Genomic DNA, 27,212 nt, shown 5'->3' with positions numbered 1-27,212 from the left:
ACCACAAAATCCTTACATCACTGCTTATTTCAATATCGACCTACGTCCTAAACTAACCGAATCGAAGACTACATATGAAATACACACGTGATTAATGTACATGTACAAGCACATAGTATTTTAGTCAGCTGGCATTGAGATGATCACGTCTAAGTTTTATTTTTTTATCCACATAAATGTCTTATCTTAGAACATGTTAAGGAAAATTTGGCCCCGATATATACATATCCAGCATATCGCAGCTTAGCATTTAGCCCCAACAGCTACATGAACAATAGCAACATGATTACTCAGCCCAATTGTTTTATTGAACGTTAAACACTTTTCGGATTCAAGAATGATACGGAGCAACTTTCTGATTCCGTTCCACTTGAGACTTCCATACAACGTTTAAACTTCAAGGTAAAATTCGCTCACAGGTTGATCTGCCGATTGCCCTGCTTCAAGATAAAATGCGTTCAGCCACTTTGTGGGGATCGGTTAGACGAGGTCAATATATCGATAATATAAGACGGATAAGATGGACGTTCGACGCTCCATATGATAGCGAGTACGCCAACGATTATAACCAGAAACAGGATTAACATCAGAATCGTCGATAACTTCGGCTTCACACGTTTAGGAGTGTCGCCGCGAACTTCTTCGATGGTCGGATCCGGTTCCGGCAGATCATCGCCTTAAAACATTCATTGTCGAAAGAGTTACGAATACAACTTAACCAACAGACAACATAATCAGCCGCTGAATTAAATTGCCTTCGTTGGAATCAACACGTGCTTAAATATAATTCCAGTATTACGACATTGGAGGTAGAATATTTCGCCGTCAAAACCACTCGCAAAATCGGAACAGTTCGAAATTGCGGACGAGACACATGAGCATAACACCGTCACTCATACACATTACAAGTTGAAATGAAAGCGCCAATATACGTTTATACTGGCTTATGTAATTTAACCTTACTTCCACTTCCGACTCGATTGGATTATGTTCTAGTCTACTTCCAATTCTACTTACAGTTTATGCAACATTACTTACTAAAATCCGTCGTAGGAAGTAGTTTGCGGGAGATGTTTGTATAACATTTATGAATGAAATTGTCATACCAAGACGGCAAAATATCTCCTGTATCACGATAACTTCATCGTATTATAAATAATTCCACCTATTTGTAGTGGCATTTGTCATTATGCGTCAATGACGAAGTCAAAAAAGATACATCCAAGGTGGGAGTCTGATTCCATAGACTACTCCAAGTCGCTTCGACACCCCTTATCGTTTCATTGTATCGCATTTTTGTGGTGCACTGAACTGATAAAAATTGCTAATAAACCAATGATGATGATGATGATGGTCTAACAATTTGTAGCCCATTCCGACCAACTATCTAACATATGTGCGACGCGACCGATGTACTTTACGAAACTGCTCAGTCCCACACTTTTCATGCTTTCCCATTCGATTTACACTTCAGGCATTTTTGGCATCTGTTGGAAAAATTTGTCTACTTCTACTTGTAATTTGGTATAAATTCATGACGTTACTTCTACTGTAGCAGTGGTTTCCAAACTATGGTACGCGTTCTAGTAGTGGTACGCGGGCACATCTAAAGTGGTACGCTAGTAACTTTAGCGAACATATAAATATATGTATTGAAAACATAATATGGATATCAAGCATTCTATTTTACTTTTTGTCCAAGTAGCGCTGCGGCTACCAAAACTAGATTGCACATGTGATGCAAAAAAGCGTCATGTGCCCAGTTACTGCGAATCTTCAATGTAGTAACGACCTAATGGTAGAAGCAAACAAGTGAGTTCGATTGCTAGTGGCTCAATTACGGCCCGTGGTTAAAATTAATCAAACGTAAAACAGCGGCGCAAGGCGAAAGAGACACTTCTACTCCCTAAAGCTCGTAAAGCTTATTTTACAACAATTGCACAAAGTATTAATTAGGGATATATCAAACTACTGAAAGAGTATCCTTCGCTTCGGGCAATTTGATGTCTCGAGGATTATAAATTATTATCAAGACTTGCCGCACTTTTAAAAGACTCCGTACCAAATCTTACCTCCGCAGCAAACCACTTGTGTCAAACTGGTACTATTCGGTACTATTAACCGGTGATCCAACTGAAACAGCGGCTCTCAGCACGTTTGAGTAAATTTCCTTTTTTCCAGTCAATATAACGATATAACACGGGGGCTCAGTAAGAATTCTCGAAGTGGTACGCGCATACAAAATGTTTGAGAAGCGCTGTACTGCATTACAGTGTTGGGATCAAGTCACTACCTTCGAGTCACGAGTCATTTCGAGTCATTGCAAATTTTGACTCGAGTCATGTCAAGTCAATCGATTTTTGAAGGTGACTCGAGTCAAGTCAAGTCACTCGTTTTTTGGAGGTGACTCGAGTCAAGTCAAGTCAAGTCATGAGTCAAGTCACAATTCAAGTCAAATTGAAATTTCTAAGTATGAGTGATCATTTAAAGTCATAACATTTTGCTAGATTTGTTGCTAGATAGATTAATTGGCCGTCTTGAATAAAATAACGAATTTAGAATTAAATATACGGGCAAATCGAGTTGTATCGCTCACGCACACGTAGAACTCTTATAAAATTCGTCAGTAACTGCATAGCTACATCAGGGGTATCAAACATACGACCCGCCAAATGATTTCATCCGGCCCGCGAAGCAATTCTGAGTAGAGAATGAAAAATTGGGGTATTTTATATAGCACATTTCTCGAATTTGTAGTAACAAATACTTCTCATAAATATTCCTTCAGGATAGCAAATGTCGAGCATGTTCATAGGCCACATTATTACCACCCGACAGCGCAGTTGAAATCGTCAGGAGTAAATTGCTGGCATTGACACCCAATTCCGAGAATACGAAATAGTGCATATATTGATTTAAGAGTTGCTAATATTTTGGAATCATTTGACTGGTGTGACCCGGCGAGTGATCTGAATGTTTGAATCCGGCCCGTGACGTCAGTTAAGTTTGACAACTCTGCGCTACATGCTTCATTCTGTTACTTGTTACTATCAGCCAAAATAGAGGATCGTATACCAAGCCTCGAGAAGTTGAAATAAATTGATATCGTACAATACACTACTAACCATCTACACATCCGTGAAAATATATACGCATAAACTATATTCGTTCGATTTAAATCATACAAGAGGGTTGGTAACGTTGGGTACTGTGCAATGTAAGGACAGACCCTGCTAATAATAGATTCATCTAATAGCCTACTACCATTACGACAACGCAGGCTGTGATCATTTCGTTTGCTGTCAGTTTATTTGTGACGTGGCAATGAAGGTCCATTGAAATGTGCAATCAGTGAACGACTGGTTGATCTCACAAGTGACACCGGCGTATCGTGAAGAATCCGAACATGCACAAGACACAGTGATTTGATCGACACGGTTTACTTGATGACTTGAAATTGACTCGTAAATTTTGCTCGGAGTCACGAGTCAATCCGCATTTTTGAAGCGCCGAGTCAAGTCAAGTCAAGTCATTTTTGCAAAGTGACTCGAGTCAAGTCAAGTCATACGAAAAAGATGACTCGAGTCTGACTCGAGTCAAGTCATGACTCGAGTCATCCCAACACTGCCGCATTATCAACTGCGAGTACCTTCACCATACCTGGGAGACTCCCATCTGAAGTAGATTTTACACGAATTTGGTATAACTATACGTTTACTTTGAATTGTGTAGAAATCTGCGGCGTTACTTCCACTTGAGTTGAAACGCTGAATACTTCACCACCTTTTAACTGACCGGTACGAGAATTGACATCAAACTTACTTTGACCACAGGCCGGTACAACGGCATTGAAATCCTGCGACCTCCCAGGCTCACTTTCAGCTGGCTTCATCACTCGAGGCTCGGTGTCTCGCGGGATCTCTGTGAATCCAGAACCACAAGCCTCCTTATATGGAGGAGGTAATTCATCTGAAACGACAGAATTATGAAATAAAATATGCCCCGAATCATTCAATCACGTGATTCCGTATTTGCGGGCTGAGCCTCTCAAAATTTAACGGACTTCTCCACCTCGGAATCTAAAGCGCGTAAGTATATCACACGCCCTTACTCGCTGTCCAGTCACGAATGTTTATTGTTTAGAACAATTACATAAGAACACACACTCCCAAAGAAAGGAGTGTAACCGGCAATCAGACGTAAGTCCCGCTTTACCGTTAACGAACATCCCTTTATCGGATAGCATAAACGGCTGTAACGTGGAATTTTTATCCATACAATGATATCGCACGGCGCTTTGCAGTCGCCGCCATTGCTCTCTTTAGTTAGTTTTGACCTGGCTTTAAGCCTGACACGAATTTCCCTAATCGCCAAAGATGGAATCCTGGACGATAATGGTATTATATGAAGGTTTTCTTATCATAGCACAACATATCAAACTAGCTTCGCTAGTTTCGAAGGACATATACAAAACAATCTCATAAATCCGGATAATTTTCTCTTCCAGCCCCTACTACGATAGGAGTTGCACATATCCGTCCATCTTTCAAGTATAGGTCGAAAACTGCATGTAGGCTTACTGATTCTCCAAAAGATGTCAGATCTAGTCAAATCTGTCTTCCTACTTTCTGCTCGGCATCCAATCCGGATAATATTCGAAAAGCAACTAGTAAATCATGACGTATCCAAGGTTAGCTAGGAAACTCTTTACAGCTACTGTAGTATAGTAATCAATTCTATGCCATACCGTTAATGCCCGGAATCATGGGAACCTTGACATGTCCTTGCCTGGTTCTCGCCTGGTAAAGCTCACAAACAGATTGCTTTTTAGAGGAGATTGTATCTCCTTTCTCTTCTGATGGACCAGGCATGTTCAACGGCAGCAATTGTTCAACGGCAGTAATTGTTCCTGCAAGAAGACATGCGATATCACAATTTCCAAATAAAACCGATTGTAGCAGTAAAATATCTCCGTCTACTCGAGCACTGGAATGCTTAAGAATGTACATTGACGATGTGCACTCGCCAATCGTTACATAATAATCATTACAAGACGGACTGGAACACCGATTAGTCCAACAAACGACCGCTGTGCCAATGGGCACGTGTAGTCTAGCTAAATTAATTTGAACTCGGCTCAGCAATGCCCATTCACAATACCGAGTTCTTATATACCGAGCGAGATAGTGGTCGTCCGGCTTCTCGATCTGTAGGTCGTGGGTTCGATCCCCGGCCGGGTCAGACCAAAGACTCGAAAACTGGTATCCGCGGCTATCGTGCTAGGCGCTCAGCAATCACGGATAGCATGGAGGATAAAAAATGGGGGTGCAGACTAGATGATCTTAATATAAAGGCCGTATCGCATCTCCGTCGTCAGAGCATCTCGATGGTGCAGGCGAAACGGGGCCACAATATCTTGTCACCACATGCAGCATCTAATAACATCGCCAGCATTCATCGATTATAACAGGATTTGTTACATTATGGGTCTGTACCCAAACAAATAAATTTCCACCCGTTTCATACGATTTCTTGTGGGTATATTATGAATGTCCAAGTACTATGTCTTGGCCAAACTATACATAGGCAATAAGAGAGACGTCCAGAAAAGGGGTTACGCAGGCAAGCGACTCAATCAGGATCTATATTTACGTGCCCTAGATTTTCGACACACGACCTACATCAGCTCCACCAATGTATCTGAGGACGTGGGCTAAGAGAGTACTAAAAATATTAGTAATTCTAGTATGAATATATGTCATTGCCGAAATTATTTCACGCTGTGGACGTCCGGAGAGCTGTTGCTTACCGATATCTAATAATAATAATACTTGCGGGTTTGGTGCGAAGAAAGTCAATAGGAACAAATAAATGGATCTTACGTTTGAAGTTCGGCCAACCTGTTCCGGCCCGTTCGTGATCGCGTGATATATGGCTTGGTTTCAGAGATAAGCGGATTTGGAATTTCCATGTCCTAATCCAATCCAAATCCGAAGCTTCGAATCCTAATCCAAATCCTGATCCATAACTTTTATATATTCAAATCCATGTCAAATCCTTATCCGACCGCCCACCTCGCCCACCCCAAAAGCCACCAGTACCTCTCATATTCATTCATTGGCACCGAGTGTACCATAGTGTAGTGTACCGTAAGTACACCAATACCTTATCTGAATAAAGTTTGTCGCCATATCAATCTTCCAGAAAATCGGTAAATCCAATACTAATCCTAATCCATGCCCATCTCTGCTTAGCTCGCTGTGGAAATAAGCGTGCGTGCGTGTGTGTGTGAATCACGTATAGAAATGCGCTGGAGCTTGCGATCTAATCGCCAATTTCAGTGATATATAGGGGTAATCGAGCAACAAATTCATCAAAGTTAGTAGGCTTTGGTCGTAAGACAGCATTAAAACTCATATACGTATCGCGCTGTAAAAAGTCTGGTAACCTGTGTATTTTATAATCGGTTGTGATTGTAAGGCTAAGCAGCAGAATCCGTATCATTCGCGCTCAACATCGGAATTGGTCGCGATCCAGTAGAAGATGTTTCATCAAAAATCCGCACAGATAAATAACAGACTGGTATGTTGATGTATAGAAAGACAGACAGACAGAGAGACACAAAGTACCTGTATGGTGTAGCCTATGTCTCAGAATCGTTGGAACTCAGACCTTTATAAAATGTTCAGTCGCTATCTATCTCAGCCCAAACTTGATGGGAAATGATGGAAGTCATTTGGAATGCGAACATTGGAACTCGAGATTAGAGCCCGACCTATTATCGGTTCGCCGATAATATCGAGTCGATATTACACTATCAAAGAATAATCGGTATCGGCCATTGGAGGTAAAAAATATCGGCAATTTTTGTTACGTCACAACATGATGGTAGGAAGTCAGAAAACTATAATGATTGACCGCTAGACAGGGAACATTGCTACATTCCATTTTTCTTACACTTTCAAGGTGTCCAGATGCACCCTTTCTAGTTTATTTCTTGTTCATGTGTGACAATGGCTGTAAAGCTGTAAATAAAAATAAATGCTCTGAAGTATTGAAAATGCGTATTTTGAGGTAGATTCCACCTTCTCTGAATTTCGGCTGAAGATATCGGTTTTATCGGTATCGGCACAAAAATCCGATATCGGTCGGGTACTACTTGCGATGCGATTAAACGCTACATACCTTATAAAAATAGTTAGAAGTAGTTCCGCTGGGGCTCGAACCCAGGACCTTCTGCGTGTGAAGCAGACGTGATGACCACTACACTACGGAACTGCGGGACCTACTGGATGCATCCTCCCAAATAATTTCTCGTAATAGTAGATGTCGTCCCATCGACGAAGTATGTATGACGTCACGGGATCAACCATCTACACTGCATACCTCATCGATGTCGTTTTAGTTTAAAGTGTTTCGTAAAAAAACGGGAAGGTGTTCGGAATCTTCGACGGCATTCAACGCAGATCGGTCAGCTCCGTTGGTCAGAGCGTCGTGCTAATAACGCGAATGTTGCTGGTTCGAGACCAGATCTGGTTACTTCCATCGCCGCGATAACTCAGTCGGCGTAGTCTGAATATATAAAGGTCCCTGGTGAAGCCATGGGTCGCTGCAGTTTTGCCATTCCGATTTCGTAATTTGGAGAGGGAGATTTCAACGTAACGATGTGGCATTTTAAAACTGGATTCATCAAAACTTTCCCTTGGCTCTTATCAGCAGATGTCATGCCACCTTGCAGGATTCAAACTAAATTATAATTTTCTTTGGCCATCGGACGAGAATCTAGTTTCGGTAACGGAGATTTGTCCCTAATATTTGATAACCAGTAGTGCATGAAGAAGTGTGAGCGTTCTTCGAAATAATGTTTTCCGTTTCGTCTGTGTAGTGTTGCTGATACTCTATCCACATCGGCTTCGACACAAACAAGATTTTGAAGAGTAGGCTAATGAATGGAGACAGTTCCGCTGGATATCGAACCCATGACCTTCCGCGTGTAAGGCGGACATGATGACCACTATTTCGCTGGACTAACTGCGGGGTGGCTCCAGCGCGAGAAGTCATATATAGGTCATAATCAAAACAGACAGTCCTCAAATTCGCTAGTACAGACAACCTAGCAGAGCTGTACGCGGATTCACCCATAGTATTCAATGTTCATACATATACATTTACTCTGTGTTATATGTAGGTATTTGAAAAGTGATTCTCATCCGGTGTCAAATAATTCAGATCCCGACTGGTCTAGATCAACTACCCGACAGCTGATCTGGATGAAAAACTTTAGTTACACATTTTAAACTGTCGTTTCGGTCGTTTGAGTGGCACCAGAATTGAACGACAGAAATATAGCTGTCTCGAGCGACCGCTTGGCACACTCTATTTCAATCAATTAAACATACTGATAGTCCGTAACTTATCCGTACAATAACCCCAAATAACCAATAAATTATTAATCACTCAAGGTACCCCGATAGAAATGGTCAGTTAAAATAAATTTCCCTACCCGAGCGTGAAATTGACGAACCTACACTTGGAATTATTTAGCACTCAATTGGAACGCCATTTTCATCAGTCACTCACATTGTTGCGACTGAATTCGTGACTCGTTCACATTTGCTGATACCATTCGTAATGTTGATTTCGATGTGTCCGATATCTCTATGTGTTCGTTTGATATATCTAGTTTATTCACGAACGTGCCAGTTCAAGAGACTATAGAGATTTGTGCCAATGAACTCTATGGTGTTTTCCTTCCATCTCCTCCATTTCAAGGTCTTCTTTCGTTAAATTAATGGGCTTGCTTACTTGTGATGTCGAATTCTGCTCCGAGTCACGAGTCAATCCACATTTCTGATACATACGTCGAGTCAAGTCAAGACAAGTTATTTTAGCAAAGTGACTCGAGTCAAGTCAAGTCATACGGAAAAGGTGACTCGAGTCATCCCAACACTGGGATTACCAATGTAGACGAAACACCGTGAATATCAAACAAACAAACAAAAAAGCCTGCTATATCCGGGATCAAGTCAACGTCGTTGTAATAACCATCGGGCACTGGCTCATACCATCTGGTTAACATCTATTGGCAGTATGTGGAAGTTAATTGTATTGCAATTTTTTTATGCTCTGTGTGACTAGTTAATCAACTCACAATGGGGTAGAGATCTTTGCTAACATTGAATTTAGCAATACATCTAGTTATTAAATTCAACATGAATTTATTCCGAACAAGGCAACCTACATTATAAAACGTTCATGTGAGGCTGTGGGTCAAAACACTAAACGATAGATAGCATCCTTTATGATATGATAAAGAAATATTCTGACGATTTGATTTAGTAGCTCTCAAATACAAGTCTACTTAGCTATCATTTTGACCAGGAATCTTCAAATCATATTTCGTGTACAATGAGCTCTGACTCTCAAAAGTGGTACAATGCCTCTACCATTTCGACACGATGTGTGCTGCAGGATACAATACCCAGTTCGGACATTTTGTGGAAAATAACCCGAGCTCGCATGACGGTAGTATTATTAAGGGCATTTCGCCACCAAAAATTAAGTACAATTCATTGACACGAAGTTTAATAAATACTACATTCATTAAAACATGTAGCAAACCTCGTCGTTCTCGTTTTGCGCGAAAGTAAATTTCGATATTTAACGGATTTTGTCGGACGTTAACTTGTAATGATAGCTTAGTTATATATTGATCTTTTGTTCTATGATCAAGAACCACCGCCTCAAACTTATAGCAGTACGTAGGCTGCCAGTATGTAAATATCTGCAGGTAAATTTTACAAACTTCTGTATTTTCAAAATGAGCAGCTAGAACTGTAACTTGAACTAACGACATTTGAAAATCCGGAACTAACTAGTCTAAAGTCCGAACTAACTAGGGATGAGACGAATTACTGAATTGCAAATGAAACAATGTTGGAGATAGAAATCAGCATTTTAAAAGTACGGAGCTTTTAGTTTGAATGGGGCAGCTCCACTTCATTTTGAACAATAGGGGCGATAAAGATAACTCGACCTAAAACATTGAACCCTGGCAGATTACATCACTGTTAATTTTCGAGAGTCGTATGATATGGTTGCTGTTATATTTCTAATTGTGTAAGGATCACGGTCATTTGATCTCAAAAGATGCTTCAATAAGGAACAGAAAGTTATCGGGAGAATGGGTTCCGTTTACAAAGAAGAGGTAGGGTTGCCTGGTCCTGTAAAAGATGTCTGCAGAATATCATTTCACCAACATTATTTATCCTGATTCCCCTACAGAAATTCAGATCACCCATGGGTGTAGAGTGGCACGGAAAATTTGGTAATGCACATTTGCTGCTGTCAGGTCTAACAACATAAAAAAAATCATGCGTTTGAATTACAATGAAGCTAATGAAACTTGAATGAGAGTCATCCTCATCTCTTTTCATTGAAAAAGGTTGCAGAAGAGACGTAAATGCCGAAAGGCAAAAGCTGTTGCAAAAGAATAGACCGTACAGTCATCAGTCACGGCATCTCGTTATGACAATTCAACAATTTGGAAAAGGCCTAGCTGAATCTATCAAAATAACAAAAAAACTATACTTGGTGAAAAGCAACCACCATTCCAATGATAAATCCATTAAATATTGTACCAGTACATTTTCAAGTGCAGTCACTTAAACATCTCTTTTGGAATTCTGGCGCGTTGCCTATGGATTGAATTACAGCTGTTGGACATTGAACCCAGAAGAGAATCAGTGAAGCTGAGTAAAGCCAGGTATGATTATGAGCCAACGTGGAATTGGCGGCAACTTCACACACAACTTTGCTTCATTACCTAATTATTCTATGCAAGTGAACCGTCTGTCATGCGCAACTTGTTGGCGAATATGACCACTGTTTCCGGTCTGGACTATGAGCTCTCTGTTGGGTTCATGATATCCATGAATACTGTCGGATATTGATAGCATTTCGTCATTTTTGTACTTCCAACTGAAAGACTGAAAGACAGTGAAGCCAGCGATCACAAATGACGTCAACAAAACTAGACTATTGTCGGTCGGACTCTTACTAAATGTATCTGATACATATGATGCTGGTAGCGCACCGAAATTCGCTAAAACATTCAAGATTTTCAAGTACATACTCGATGATCAAGAATGATGAATGCTCGCAAGCTCATTCTTGTGTTTTACAATCTGTAATTTTCACATTAGCATTGTCGTTGAATATTCTCGGATACGGTGATGCGATTTGTATCAATTGGGTTTCCACCGTAGCATTTTTCTTGGTTTCTTCGGGCAGTTCCATATATAGGGGTTGCCATACGTCAACCTTCACGTGGATTCGTCATCTATTTTCAGGTTTTTGTAATTGTCCTTCGAGGACGGCTAAATGTCATCCTTTTGGGGAAGTCGTCCTCCTTTACAGCTTTTAGAGCTAAGATAGTGGATAGATTCCAGTGAAAATGGGCATAAATGACTCTAAATAGGAAATTCGTGTTTCAAACGAAAGTGATTTCCTTTTTCTTTTTAGTCAACCAACGCAAAGTGTGAAAGGAAAACTGTATTTTTTGAGTTTACCCGGAAAGTTGACTTCCTTTTTTAGTCAACCAACCACAAAGTCGGAGAAAATTTGCCATTTTTCCCGATTCCAGTATTCCAAGTTTGATAATTTCGAAAAAGTGTCCTCCTTCCCCGATTCCAAAATATGTTAACCCTACCATATATGGTGTGTTGGAGCTTCTCAAATAGCGGGTTGACATTCCGTCACGTTAAAATTAATATGTAACCGGCTGATAATGAGCATGCATAATACTTGGCTTAGAATTTTACAATCCCAAGTTTGTGTGCTTACCATACAATTTATTTCTGGGGTCGGGTAAAAATATTCGTGAACCTCCGATTTAAAAACTATAATCGTTCCAATTTATTCAACAAGATAAACGTATCAATACTACTTGTACGTCGTTCAATTGTCAATTCTCAGAGTGGATGAGATCTAGTTGTTTTAGATTGGATAAGATTTGAGTGGACGAGATCTAGTTGTCTTTTAGGAGTATTATAACTGCTACATCGTGCCATTCTCAATCATCAGAGAGGATGAGATCTAGTTGATAGCAATAGTATTTTATCATTTAAAAACACCAACATATATTGGATAGTAAAGTATTGAAATGACATGAAGTGTTCCAATCAGACAGGTATTTGGCCAAGGTGATAATATATCTAGAGAGGGTTTGTGTGGAATCCAATCCAATCTGGTGTAGATTTGGCCGTCAAACGGAGAAATATTGATAGAACCATTATGCCGGTGATAAGGATAGAATCATAAATTCAGCACTTTCATCACGAGGACAAGACGCCAAGACACAGCGTACCATTTTCATCGGCCAACAGTTATTTGATATCGATTTATATTGATATGGGTACTGTCATCATCCTCACTGTAGGTCAAGAGACGAAATTAGTCCACGTCCATAGTACAGGATATAGCAACAGACAGATTTGGATCGAGTTCGTTATCGCCACCGCGTGTTCTTTATAAAGTGGAACTGCCACATTGTTGTGATTTCGTCCTGCAAAATATCCCCCTACTCCCACTGCAATTATAGCGATGGCTCTGAGCTTATACTACGGCTGCCAGTCATTCACCCATTAGACCGGTATACCCTACATGACCTGTGCCAACACGTGCTTTCCATTTATCAGCCAAAGCCTATATATATTTGTAAGTGCTAGAACTACTGAAAACCAGTCTCACTACCTAGATCGATTAAATCTGGAAAGGCCGAGCCGATTAAATCTGGAAAGACCTAGCATCACCTTAACCCAGTATACGCTCTCACGCAAGCCCGAAGCAAGACATGACAGTACACAGAGTATACCGTGCACTTGTTTATTGGGGGGGCATACACGAAGTACCGATTCTCAATGAATTATTCAAACCCTCCCCCCTAGAGATACGACGCTCCGCGCGATCAGCCACTTCCTAGACGCTGGGTGCTGTTTTCGGTAGAAGAGCCCTCCTGCTCCTCGTCGTCTTCCAACGCAAAATAGATCGCGGTAAAGACCACCATCGACAGGAACACTGCATAAACTATGCGTGCCGTATTACATGGCGGACATTCGACGGTATTTGGGACAGGGCCGTTGTTCTTGAGCTTGTGGAAGTACCCTGCGTCATTACCCTGGTCGGGTTTCGGCACATCGTTTTCTAAAACCGACAATCGCAAGGTGATAAATATAACCCAACCCTCCGATAGTCTAAAACCGACAATCGCAAGGCGATAAATATTACCTAACCCTCCGATAGGCTTTTTTGCCGAAGTAATTCTACTTCATACGTTATTAACCTGGCGTGCACGAACCGCGTGGGGCTCAAGGACTATTCTAAGGGGTTCATGAAAAAGAAAGAGACTTGAAAAATTCTGCATTCCCAATGGATTAGAATTAGACTTTAATATAACGTAATCAACCAAGAATTCGACGGTACGGCTTCGTACACAGACCTAATACACCAGTGGTCGGGAACCTATGGCTCGCGAGCCATATATAGCTCTTTTGGGCATAAGATATGGCTCTTTGCGAAATTTTTATTTTTGTGCTCAATTTATCTATATGGCAGCAACTTGTTATTAAATCTTCAGCACGATCAGTATACTTATTCTTGTGGCAGTATAAACATGTCTTTGTGAGAGTTTAATACAGTGGTATATTCGGGGAGGTATACTCGGGATTAGGGGATCGGACCCCCATTTCAAAATCCTTAAATTTAAGTTGCTGTCGCGCCAGCGACCAATATCACTCCCGAATTCGATGTACCCGCCCCGAAATCTTGGATTGCACGATACGTTGATTCATCAACGAGAGTAGGATATGTGGCGGCACCTATATCACAATGCAGTTTTCAAATACACATTGTGACATTGAAGTGACATTCACAATTACAAATTCAAATTATAAAAAACGCCATAGCTATCCACTTTCTTGATAACGTAGCTTTGTAGTCGCTGTTAAAATGTAGGCGTGTGACGCAACGTTATGTTATCGCCGAATACTTTGAGAATTGAGAAGTCGAATCGGAATCAATGCGACAATTAAATTCGATTAATATCGGTTATTAAATTATATTTGCGATGAATTGCGCTATCACAGGTAAGGCATCGCCCGGCTGTGCCTCACCTATGCCTTACCTCTCCATTTACACTTTATTTTCGAACAATAAATAGGCAAGCTGCGTGATTTGGCAGTAAAAATGTTCAAAATCTAGTGCAGACATGTGGGTAAAACTGTTTAAAAAGTAGATTAATACTTTTACTGTTGTTTACGTCTGTTGGAAATCTAAAAGGTAATTGTCTTAAGCTTCGAAAAATATGATATGCCTCTCAGTGCAATACAATTAAAAATAGATAACTTGCAAAAGATCTATGTAACTCAAGTTTTGTATAGTTCTTACTCAAATAAAGGCAACCAGCATGATTAGTACGAGTTTTTACAGAAAAAATACGGTACAAACGACGAATCCCAAGTAGTGCTTTCGAATTTGCGCTACGATGACGTCACGACTTTTCAATTGTGACGTAATAGTTGGCAGAAATGTATGGCTCTTTGGGAGATCAAAAGGAAAATATAGCGTCAATATGGCTCTTCGGACAAAAAAGGTTCCCGACCACTGTAATACACCAATTACATTTTCTTCCAAATTAGGCTTAACATTGTAATTACTGAATTCGCCAACACTTGCAATTCACTCAAACTTGAGAATGGAATTAAATATTGAATTATGAAATAAATACAACAAACATCACATTCAGCTCATGTCAGCTCGAAAGGCTTCATCCTCATACGCATGAGAATGGCAACAGGACCGACTCGTTTCACTACAGTCTTTTTTGCAGAATGGATAAATCGGCTATTTCAATTCCATGCCATTCCTAGGACAATTTGGTTATAAAAACGTATCACAAAACCCAATCGCTAACTTAAGTTTGTAAAACCTATTAGTAATCATAGCTCCTTCAACCAGTTCGAGTAGGCAACACCTACCTCGGAAAAAATAGCACATCGTTACTAACCACCTGTGCACAAGTTTACCTTACTTCATTGCATTACTTCAATACTTCATTGCTACATTTTACTTTTCAATGTCGTCTCTTCGTTGCATTAAGGTGTAAGTATTGTTTGGACAGACTCGCACCATTTTCGGGAGTGAAAGGATTGTAAAATCCGACAATGCATCCTTTTGCAGCATTTGCAGAGACATGTCATATTTCGATAGAAATAAACAGGAAGAACTGCGAATTACTATGGAGTATAAGTTAAGAATGACGGTCTAAGGCGCTCGCTCTTGGGTTCACGGCCTCCTTGTGGGGGGGGGGGGAGTATGTGAGAAAGCATTCGGGGCTCCGTGATAACCTTGGTGAATTTAGAGGAAGAAACGAATGAATTTAGAAGAAACGAAAAGCGATCTTCCTAGTTTCATTTTTCTTCAAATACCCACGTGTCAAGCTCAAGCGCGCGAGAATTAAATGTACCGCTATGCATCAAGATAAATTGACGCTGCTGCCTACAGTGTCTACATTGACATTACACTACAATGCTACGTCCATCGCAACGCAGATTTGATCGAAGGATTGATTGCGTGTAGAATTTAGGTGGCAATCCGAGGTGGCAACGATACCGTAAAAATACCAATGAAGTGAGGTAAAAAGACCAATGACGTGAAGTAGTGTAAAACACTTTAGTATTAGCAACATAAATTATTATAGTATAAGTTCTCCGTTACTGTACTTGAGAAGCAACGGTAACTACATTGGCCACCTCTGGCAACATTCGAGTCTATAACGAGGCTTACTATCACGAATATGGTCCGCGTCGACGTCCTGCGCGTCCCCTGGTTCATTTTTCACGGACGTTTCGACTCGCGCCTGCGGTTTACATCCAGAGGGCATCTCTTTCACTTGCGCCTCGACATCATCGTACGCATCGACAGGCTTTTTAAAATCATCTGTAACAATAGAACAATTGAATACCCTTTTTTTCCTGAATGGTTGAGCGATCTCCCAAGAGCAAGCAAACATATGGCCCAGTCGGTGGTTCCCAAACAGGGCGATATTGGTCCCTCGTCAATCAGTCGAGAGACGGAGGGGAAAATACTTGCAACTTAAAGAGTACGATATTGCTCCCTTGTCAATCAGTCAAGAGACGGGCGGGAAAATGTGTGTAAGTAGGCCTAAGTCTTGTTTTTTTTCAGTATAATGTATAAGCGATGGAAGTTGATAGAAAATTGGTCCAATGCTTTATTCATCCTACTTCGCGAAAGGTGGGAAATCATGCTTCATATAGAATCAAATGAGCTTATTTAGATATTGTCTCAGATTTGTGGCAACGCGTTGTTCAATGAAGTGGGTGCGTTTTCAATAGTAACTCCACGAACAATACGACCACTGTAGAAAATGTGATCAATGTATTTTTGTGCCGTCCTGCGATATTACACTTCGTCACTGGAAGCACAAATGCGAAAGCGCAATGCAGCGAGGGACCGTAATATGGTGAGCGACTGAACTTTCAAAGCAGCTAACCGATCTCCAAACAATAGATGACATGCGTTCAGTTACGATTAGGCCTTTTGGGTATCAAGGACCGGATTTAGCTTAACGGCAGTATAGTTGCTCTTGGGCAACATGCAGTGTCCATGATACCAGGAGCTGCTGGAACGTTGACGAATATCAGTGGTACGCTTATCGAATACAAGCTTACTTTCACCTCTGGCCGGAGCAACGACACTGACATCCTTAGAGCTACCCAACCCGCAATCCACGGCCTCTTTCAATTCAGTGTCGGGTTCACAAGGGAGCTCTTGGAAACCAGAATCTCTTGTAGCCTCATTATGTACAGGAGGCAATCCCAATACTTCTGTTAAGATATAAAAATCACAGTACCACGCCTTGGAATCGTCGTAGCTATACGATGACGTGACGCCAGACTATTTGTGAAAATGTTGGGCGTGGTCGAAAGTTTCTGCAAGTTCTACCGGATCACAATTACCAAACGGAACATGTCGCGATGTATAACATTACGCACGGTGCCAAAAAAGGTTAACGGACGAGTGAACCAGGTATCCGTAATTCCGCCCACGCTGATATACCGATATGCCAAGTGGTCAAAATAGCGTGCATATCGAATGGAATGAAAGCCGGAAATTTCCATTCAATTACCAAGTCGGCCTACATGTTGCGACTTCAAAGACATGTAAAAACTACTTCAAGTAGAAGTACTAAATGAAAGTTACAAGAAATACTCAAGTGTGCAGTGCTGAAGAGTAGATTCGGTCGAGTGCTCACCTACTTTAAAGTAGTTTGTGGCGATATTCCGAATTGCCAAGTGCATCTTCGCGAATAACACTTTATACAGTTTGCATGTTACAGCGCTGTTTTGCCTAATTGGTATGGCAATTTCATTCGTAGAAGAGATGCAAACGGGGTATCCCAGAACTTTACCTACGCCGTACTTCCCAAAGATTTAACAATTGATGATTTAAATTACAAAAGTTACTTCCCAAAGATTTAACAATTGATGATTTAAATTACAAAAGAGTGAAGTAGTCTCACAATATAACTGCCCATGTAGGCTGTGCAGTAGGGCTGTTCAAAAATAACCTTTTTTCCTGAATCTTGAGGGTTACTTGATTAAATCGTTAGGTTGCCTTAAAAAACGACGCACACCAAATTTGAATTTATTCCAACCAATATTCGCGGATTTCGTAGAGTTTGAAAATTTTGAATTTGCCTAAAAATGCAAAAAAAAAAATTTTCAAATTTTTCTGCCAACCCCATGAAATTGTTACGCTGTCTTCGAAAACGATGCCAAACAAATTTGACTCAATTCGAAGCCGTAGAAGTGGAGTTATTTCAGTTTTTCTTTGATAATTCTGGGATTATACTTGATTGGTGGATCATCCCAGAATTATCATCAAAAAACTTGAATAACTCGGCTTCTGCAGCTTGGAATTGAGTCAAATTTGTTTTGCATCGTTTTTGAAGACAGTGAAACAATTTCATAAGGTTGGAAGGAAAATTGGAAAAAAAATTTTTTTTGCATTTTTAGGCAAGTTCAAAATTTTCAAACTCTACGAAATCCGCGAATATTGGTTGGAATGAATTCAAATTTGGTGTGCGTCGTTTTTTAAGGCAACCTAACGATTTAATCAAGTAACCCGCAAGATTAAGGAAAAAAGGTTATTTTTGAACAGCCCTACTGTGCAGCCTCTATGTATGAAATACCCCTGTCTTCCTTACTTGATGAAACAGCAGAGTAGGCTACGTTTTGAAAGGGGCAAAATAAAATTGGTCACACAACGGTAGTCTAGCGAATCATGATGCAATACAGGAAGTGCAATTAATGGATTAGGAATAGTTAATCCTTAATGGATGAATGTCATGTGGGACGAACGTCCGTCTCTTTCAACGTCTAAAATGCAGCGCGGAGTTTCAAACACGGGCCGCCTTTAATAGCTAGTGAAGACGGTAGGCATTATCTTACTTCCCGATACAGGCAAATCCAATTGTCCGTCGTTGCTATCCGTGCCAGGTTCAGGCCCGTCCGTCCATGCGGTTTGATCACTTCCTGGTTTATCCGGAATATTTTCTTCAGTTTGATCACTCCCGGGTATATCCGGCATATTTCCTGTAAGAATGGCATTTTAAAAGCAACCAGTAAGTGTAACGTCGGGAGATTCAAAAGGCGTTATCTGGTATGGCTACATAGAACGTATTGGCATTAGCAACTATAACACGGGGCTTGCGGGTGGTCGCTGGTCAGTAACTGCACGTTAACACTTTGCATTACCAGATTCCTCATTTGTTGGAACCAAGACTTCCGACATTACGCTCGTCGCACGAGGCTCACAATCAGTCCCAACTTCAGCGGGCAGTTCTTCTACAGCTTCCGCGTTCGCCTGATCAAATAACGGTTCGTGCGAGACGATCGCTGAAACGGAAAACACGTCATCGTCATGCGAACATACCCTAGAACAGCTTCTACTCCACAAAAACAGATCTAGAAATTTATATTTTACACAAAAAATACTGAGGTGAAGTGGAAGTGGTCACACAACAGAGCCGCTTGTGTAAGCAGTACAACTTCTATGTATATGATCTACCCCTCTTTTTTATTCATTGGAAAAGAACAGGTTGTATGAAAATAGGCAACGTCCCGGTGATCACGTAACGGTAGTCAAGCGAACTATGATGCAGTATAGGAAATGTACTTTATACATTAGGACTGAATATTATCCATTAGATCATTTTTACGTGCTGAGCTTCTGTCTCAATTCACTGACAAAAATGCAGGGCGGGGTTTCAAACACAGGCCGTCACAGAACGCGACTGGAGTGAACAAAAGTCCTCGACAAAGGGAGTGTATAGTATCGAGTGACTGGGACGTTTCCGGTGTCGGAAAGCATACCATTACGTTCTGGAATGTGCAAATCCAACGGTCCGTCGATGCTATCCCTACCAGGTTTAGTATCGTCTTTCCATTCGCTTTGATCGCTTCCCTGTGGGATATTTCCTGAAAGGATGATATTTTAAAAGCAACTAGTAGCTGCAAGGTCGGAGATCTAGGAGGCGTTCGTTGGTATGCCTACATAAAATGCATCGGCATCAGTTAATAATAATAATAATACGGGCTTGCGGGTGATCAGCAACTGCTCATCAAATCTCTGCTTTACCAGATTCCTCATTTGTTGGAACGAAGACTTCTGACATTGCGTTCGAAGTCCCAGGCTCACAATCAATCCCGACTTGAGCATGTAGTTGATCTACACCTTTCGCTTTCGTTCGATCAATTACCGGTTCGTGAAAGACGGTCACTGAAACGGAAATAATTAGACGACTTATTAGTTGAGCAATTTTGTAGACCTAACAAAAGGAATATTTCGATAGACAAGATCAAAATTTTGACATTTTCGACACAAAAAAACTCAATTTGAATACATTTTGATCTAACGCAGTGGTTCCCAACGTGGGCGATATCGCCCCCCAGGGGGCGATTTAGCGGTCTAGGGGGGCGAAAATAACGAAGGGGGCGATAGGGGGGCGAAAACGGACGAAGGGGGCGATAGGGGGCGAAAACAACAAAGGGGGCGATAGGGGGCGATGGCGCGTTAAAACGGCTATATTGGAGTCGGGACCGTAACTACCGCACCCCAAACCCCCCAATTGGGGGTGAGCGGCCCGAAATCGAAGGAAGCCCAAAATTATCTCGTGAATTAACATGAATGATAGAGTAATATTTTAGAAATTCATGCGACTTTTTCAAAAATTTTTCGTGCTTCGCGCGATTCAATATTTTCATGTATCTTGATGTTGGGGTCCGCATCACCCAACAAAAATACGCATGATTTATGGAAATAGAAGACTTCGGCGTCGGCCATTACTGCGCCACGACGCACCAAGACATATGAAGTTAGAGGCCAAATAACATGCGACTTCGAGAAGTGTGCCAGAACGATGAGCAGCGAGAAGACCTTGGCCGAAAAAGAATGCCCTTATGCTGACCGAAAACTTCGATATATATACATATATGTTTAATTGTCCATAGGCGCCTCAATGGCTGGCGTCGAATGTTCCTGTCCTGGCGTCCTTAACCCTACAGGACAAATGCCATCCCGCAAGGAAAAAATTATTTGCCAGTAAAGAAATGCCAATATGAAATCATGTGCGTCTTTTAGTTTGTTACGCTTTGACGATTTCCATATCTTCTGACATATAGCAGATATAGGAGGTCACGAAATAGCATCATGTAAAGAAGTCAATATAACAACGATTCCGCCCGAAGATGTTTAATTATTATTTAGGGGTCCTACCTTTTCCAACTTACCACATCGACCATATTGACCGATTCAAGCCTGAATTATATAAATTTGTCGCACTTCGCGCGTTTAGGCGAAATACGGACTCACCAAACAATACATGAAATAGGGTATAGCTGATATGTAGCGACAAAAAGCCCACTGGCTGAGAGGGGTCTGGGGTTTGGTATCACCCTATTAGGCCAAAGTCCAACATTTTTTTCGGGGGGATGGGGGGGGGGGGGTGAGGGCTGACGAAGTGCAGTTTTTCGGTTCCCAATATTTGGGGGGCGATGATCGGTGTGGAGCTACAAAAGGGGGAGATGAGTCGAAAAAGGTTGGGAACCACTGTCTAACGTATACAGACGAGGTGTTTCTCCACTTAATCTTACAATTGTTCTACTTCCTTCATTTCTGGTTGGAATTGTCTGTCATTACAAAATAGTTTGACCTAAAAAAAAATTTTTTTTTGGACTAAAACTATCAATTTGTTACATGAAAGACTTCATTTTATCAAAATCTGGACCTATGGTAAATTCCAGTAGTTACATCACGCATAATTGTAGAAATATCCCTCCATTCTCGGGTAGAAAGTGTCTGTCCTTACGAAGTAGCTTGCCAATAATGGAGAAAGAACATTCAACGGCAACAGTTGTTGGCTGCCGACATTGAAGTTGTGCGTAGACTGCCGTGATGCTTCATTCTGACAATCGTGTTTACATCACAATTTTTCATCATGCGCTTTGATATATAAGAAACATGCAATGCCCACGCAGTCTTGCTTCAGTTAGTACAGTGGTTCCCAACCTTTTTCTACCCACGTACCATTTCGAGGTTTTATGCAGTGCTCGCGTACCACCTACAAGTTACGCGCGCCGAAGGCGGTCAAAAAGTTTTCTATCATTTATGACGTCATAGACACGGATTTGATCTATGCAAGGTGTAATAACAAATTCTATTCAATTAGGCATCATCAGTCAGGGCTGATTGGATGCATGGAATTATTTTTTCACCACCAGTCACAAGAAGAACAACGTAATGAATTAATAACAAACAAACAACAAAGGCCAATTTATTTATTGTGATGGCCGCATTTGCTTATTTTCCACCAGCTCAGGGTCGGCGAACCTTTTCGACCAAATGGCCAAATGAGATTTGCAACCGTTGCGCGGGCCACTTGAATGTTGATGACCTTTTTTAGCCACCCCCGATATAGGAGCGAACCGGATTAGGTAATGATGAAAACAAGACTTATATTACTACGCATCAAAATCGAAAATAATTATGTCACGAAAAGTCAGTGTGCATAGTGCACTCATGAAGTAACCGCGCCAAGCGCGAAAATTTTTCATAAGTTAGTGAATGAGTTCGGCCAATACTAATGTCACTTGTATATATTGCGGGTCACCTCTGTATAACACTGGGATCACTTGGCAAACACAGGATTATTCGGACATATGAATATCGACGATTTCGGTAAGCATGCGTCTAGCATTTTGCGCAGAAATTTCATCGCCGATCATATTCATCTTATTCATCATCTCTGCGAGTGCAGACGCGAAGTCGGATGTTGGGCGGCACGTTCTCTCATAATTGCCAATATAGCCAATTAAGTAGATTGGGCGTATTTTTATATTCAGGAAGGGCTAGAAAAAGCAAGAAATTGAGTGACAACAAATCGCGCTAAGTGCCAAGAAAAAGATCAATTCAAATAAATCTACCACGAAATATTCTACTTTATGTTCATATAGGGAGATCTACGGAAAATGTTTCTGGTCCCTGGCTACGCCAATGCGTCCGAACTGGTATTTAAGTCATCAAGATCCCAAATTTCGGGGTCAGACTTATCAAGTTTTTGGTTGGTCTTGGAAGTTCACAGTAAATGACTTGAATAATTTTTTATTTGATATTAAAAGTTATTATTTGATATTATAAGTAATTTCGAGAATTGTCTCCCGGACCACTCATAAATCTTCTCGCGGGCCACATTTGACTCGCAAGCCACGGGTTGGCCGACCCTGCACCAGCTGGTCGATGTGTGGTATACCTTTGCTCACAGCGCATCGAAAGTCATGCATGGGCGCAACAAGTCGGTTTCGTTTCTTCGACTTGATAGTCATCAGGGATGGAAATACTTGCTAGTCATCAAGGAAGGAAATACTTGCTCGCACTCCCACGTAAGAGAGAAAATTACTAGCTGGGGAATAGGGGGAGAATACGAGGAGGCGATGCTACAAAAACTCAAAATCAACCCCACCTGAACTAATTACTTGCTCGCACTCCCACGTAAGAGGGAAAATTACTAGCTGGGGAATAGGGAGAGAATACGAGGAGGCGATGCTACAAAAACAACGGTAGGCCCATAAAGTAGGCTACAAGCTGTAAAATATCAAATGATAAGTTACATAGTGAAAAATATACGATACGAACGAAATGCAGGTTGTAAATAAAGTTGACTATGTTTACAATTTTGACCTAATCTTGACTCGTGACATGTCAAAAAATGCACTAGTTATTGTATGAGTGGCGGATGTGACATCTACACCATTACAATTGCATTTATTTTATATCGAGTATTGTCATGGACACCAAGTGCCTATATAATACACCACGATATTAAAGTGAAGGAACAACACTTGGTGGACACAAGAGTGAAACATGCGTCGTATCTTGTATAGTATGCATTATCAAGTGTCCTGCTAGAGCTGATGATTAGGCCAGAGTGGGATTGCAGTAGTCTACGAGCTAGTTGAACACTAATAAGGCTGACAGGTGCAGATTTCCGCGACCATCACGGCATTCACGGCTCTACCAAAATTACTCCTTCAATATGTTGTGCTCAAATACGACAAGGATACAGAACAAAATTTAAACGCAGAGCAGGCAACGGAACCGAACGAAGTTGATCAAGAATACGGATAAAAAAAAAGTGCACAATGGAGGTATATCCGGTAAAGGATATTTCGATGTTGACTAGGTTGGACGATGCCTCCAATTTCCAATTATTATACTTTATATACTTTAAACGATGTCTGACACGTGTCGTTCCTCATAGCTCATGACGGCAGAACACAACCTTCTCCGGTAATTTCTGATAATTCCAAAATGCTTACAAATCCCCTCCAGAGTTAATTTGATTATTCATAATCCTATGATATACATATGTGGTTTACTGTATAAGTACCGAATTCGGATGGGAGATGCAGAGGTGACACTGAAATCAATCACCCACGACGCCTAACCCTACGATATCCATGGGTGATTTACTTTATTAGCACTTAGCAACGACTTTTGCTAGGAGATGTGGAGGTGATGCTCAAAACAATCTCACACTACGCTGAATAAAGCAAGTACGGATATGCGATTTGACTAATTCTGATTGGTAACCTTTGCCATTTCACAACAGGGTGGGTAGGACAAACGCGTTGGAGGTAAGAATGAGAAATGAAGCTGTTCAATGATAAAGGCAGTCAATCACCAAGATAACGGATTTACGAGTTCGATACCCGACATTAGTTCCTGAAATTAATGGTAGGGTCGCAATGAGCAAGCCTATTGCGCCTCAACTAGTATTCAAAGGGTCAAGTATTGACCCTCAGTAATTTTACCTACAGATGACGAAGCCATTCCGTATCTTACCTTCAGCATCACATTTAGAAAGGACGCTAGTCTCGTGGGCGCTTTGTCCCATATTTGCCTGTGGTTCACGAGACGATTGCTTCTTGGAGCCGATTGCATTCCCTAATGCTCCAGAATGAGGTAACATCTCTATCAAAATCAACTTCACGGTCTTATCTGCAAGAAAACGCAAATTGCTTACACAGCCGTCACTGCGGGAACGACAGTCACGGATCAAACCTACCAACAGAAAACTTCGCACTTCAAAATCAAAAGGGCCGAGCTGGTTGATGCTTGACAAAATATAGACACACAGGAAAGGTGCAGTAATTACTGCTGATTACATTCGTGAGACAAAATTGTTGTGTCCCCGAGAGCAGTGCGCACTCACTCAGTTATACTTCGCTTAGGTGATGTTCGCTTGTTCGACGTCTGAAAACTTCCCAGGATGAAAGTAGCCCGTCCATATCTGGGTAATTCGTACATTCGTACCTTCATACATTCATACAAGGATATTATTCGTCAAGCATAGTTCATCATAACTGCTGATGTCAAACACACAATGAAAAATAAACATCAAACAGCTATTTATCCATTATCCATTTGACGTTCGCTATACTGGCTACTTTGGTGACTGGCAGAGAAGAGATTACGTCCTATTTCTTCGGAGCTAGTATCATTTTTTTCTCTTCTGGCGGCCCGCCAAACCCCGGCCCGTCAAAAGCCAGATCTTTTGCCAATCTCCCCCATTAATAAAGTTGCAGCCAGATCGGTTTGTTTTGTTGCTGTTTGAGTTGTTTTTATTTGTTTCTTCTCGTTGACTTTGCACCGACGGATTTGCTTCGCAAGGATATGCCGGCGGTTTATCCTTCTTTTATGACCCTAGTTCTTTTTGGTCTTAGGTGCAGATGTAAGAGAAAAGAGGGAGATGATTGTGCTCATAACCACTACTATTTCACGTTTGAACGTAAGGTCATGTGGAAAGCCGATTTCCATATAGGATAAAAGGAAAATCAATATGTTACTTAATCCGCACTGAATATAGTTATAGTTATAGTTGCAAATGGAATAGTTCCAGTAGAAATTCTAATGGCGCATTCTAAAAATCATCCAGTAGTTTTCAAAAGTCTTGTGGGCCTACCGTCAATGGCAGGGGATCTCAACCACTATGCTGACACATTGGGGTGCCGACTAGACTGTGCAGGGGTTCCGCAAGAGGGTTATGTCAATAGATTTTGAAGAATAGTAGTCCAGATATGTCATATTCAGTGCCAAATTCCAATGACAGTGACTAAAAAAAGTCATCGTCGGCAATGAGGCCGTGATTGTGAGGTTTGATGAGAAGGGATGGTCTTTTTTTATTAGTCATCAATAGGGCGAATTTTTTAGCATGTCAAAATTGTAGCGTTAGGTCAAAAAATTGTCAAAATTGTTTATAAAATCAAAATGTTTTGCAACCTGCATTTCGTTGATATCGTAGATGTTTGCACTGTCGGTGAACTTATCATTAGAAATTTTACTTCTTGTAGCCTACTTTATAATTATACCGTTGTCTGCTCGTTTTCAATCATAATAGTTCAAATGAAACAGATAGGTTGACATGGTGTTGTACTCAACATACCGCAATATCCTAACTAAAACAAGACTGCGTGGGCGTGGACATTGGTTGTTATATCTGCGTGGGCGTGGACATTGGTTGTTATATCAATAATCGCACGAAGAAAACCTGTCATGTAGAGTCTACATTGTATACAACATTGTCAGAATGAAGCAACACGGTGTGTCACCAGCAGCGTCCGCATAACTTCAGTGTTGCCAGACAAAAACTGCCATGGTTGAACGTTCTTTCTCTATTCCTGGCAAGCTACTTAGTTCAACATCATCATCATCATTGGTTTATTAGTAATTTTTATCAGTTCAATACACAACAAAATTGCGATACAATGACAAGATAGGAAGGTGTCGAAGCGACTTGGAGTAGTCTATGGAATCAGACACCCACCATGGTCTAGGCTAGGGGTTCTCAGCCGTTCTTTACCCATGGCCCATTTTCCGGTTTGAAAATGTTCTGTGGCCCACCTCTTATCCTAGAGTCATAGTGGCGTTCAAGGCGTGGTCATCGATAGCGCCGATATGCCTATTTCTCTAAAATCAGCTCATTTTTCTCTTACTGATCATAACAAATGCAGACCTTCAAATTAATGAAATCGCGCGAAGCGTGACGAAAATATTCAAGTTGAGTAAATCTCCTCCAACAAACAAACGACCAACGAAATTTGGGCCTGTATGAGCTCCCACCAATTGGGAGTTTTAGGTGCGGCAGTTACGGTCCTTGTAGATCGTATAACTCTTGCGTGCATTAATATGGCTGCTGTTCCACTCACGTCGCGAAAACCAATAATCTAATGCCTGCATCCACTGTGTGATTGCGGTTTTAGTTTCATTATGGTGCGGATTGGGGCTGGGCCAGCTTCAAACAATACTTTGGTGAAAGGGATACAGCACAGATGTGGAGAAAGAATATTTCAATGTTCCAGCTGTACAACGTACATATACTATGTCCTGTATCTGCTGAAGTTGCGATGTCAGAACATTCAATCCAATGGTACAATCATTTCATGTCACCAGGGCTTTGGAGCAGCCGTAAATTTGCATTGCTCCAGCTCCGGCTCCGGAGATTTCATCTATCATACACTAGCTCCGGCTCCAACTCCGGAGCCGCATCATTACTACTGCTCCGGCTCCAGCCCCGG

The 27,212-nt window shown here is 41.2% G+C and overlaps 2 protein-coding genes and 1 non-coding gene across 6 annotated transcripts; all 3 read right to left on the bottom strand.

The window, feature by feature from the left end:
- Positions 1 to 286: 286 nt before the first annotated feature.
- LOC145440531 (uncharacterized) lies at positions 287 to 5,010 on the bottom strand. The gene is made up of 3 exons (XM_080318159.1): positions 4,748 to 5,010; positions 3,823 to 3,969; positions 287 to 676 (listed from the first exon to the last, which is right to left on the bottom strand). Exons 1-3 carry the CDS (start codon positions 5,007 to 5,009, stop codon positions 459 to 461), a joined length of 627 nt encoding a protein of 208 aa, XP_080174285.1. The 5' UTR covers position 5,010; the 3' UTR covers positions 287 to 458.
- Positions 5,011 to 7,205: 2,195 nt separating this feature from the next.
- Trnav-cac (transfer RNA valine (anticodon CAC)) lies at positions 7,206 to 7,278 on the bottom strand. Its single transcript has one exon. It is a non-coding gene; the product is annotated as a tRNA-Val (tRNA).
- A 5,602-nt stretch (positions 7,279 to 12,880) lies between these two features.
- LOC145459742 (uncharacterized) lies at positions 12,881 to 24,774 on the bottom strand. 4 transcript variants are annotated; one of them, XM_080338326.1, is made up of 9 exons: positions 24,704 to 24,774; positions 24,481 to 24,636; positions 19,720 to 19,860; positions 19,455 to 19,559; positions 18,837 to 18,977; positions 18,531 to 18,674; positions 16,749 to 16,904; positions 15,844 to 15,996; positions 12,881 to 13,203 (listed from the first exon to the last, which is right to left on the bottom strand). In XM_080338326.1, exons 2-9 carry the CDS (start codon positions 24,605 to 24,607, stop codon positions 12,968 to 12,970), a joined length of 1,203 nt encoding a protein of 400 aa, XP_080194452.1. In that variant the 5' UTR covers positions 24,608 to 24,636; positions 24,704 to 24,774; the 3' UTR covers positions 12,881 to 12,967. The 4 variants fall into 4 exon arrangements, with proteins under 4 accessions (XP_080194452.1, XP_080194498.1, XP_080194538.1 ...); XM_080338372.1 differs by having other exon boundaries at positions 16,755 to 16,904; XM_080338412.1 differs by having other exon boundaries at positions 18,888 to 18,977.
- Between the last annotated feature and the right edge of the window lie 2,438 nt (positions 24,775 to 27,212).

Source organism: Botryllus schlosseri, chromosome 1 (genome assembly GCF_051294905.1).
Source record: "Botryllus schlosseri isolate E-star chromosome 1, Bs_hap1, whole genome shotgun sequence".
In the NCBI taxonomy this organism is placed as follows: domain Eukaryota; kingdom Metazoa; phylum Chordata; class Ascidiacea; order Stolidobranchia; family Styelidae; genus Botryllus; species Botryllus schlosseri.
The sequence above is the reverse complement of the archived record's forward strand: the minus strand, read 5'-3'. Positions and strand labels throughout refer to the sequence as shown.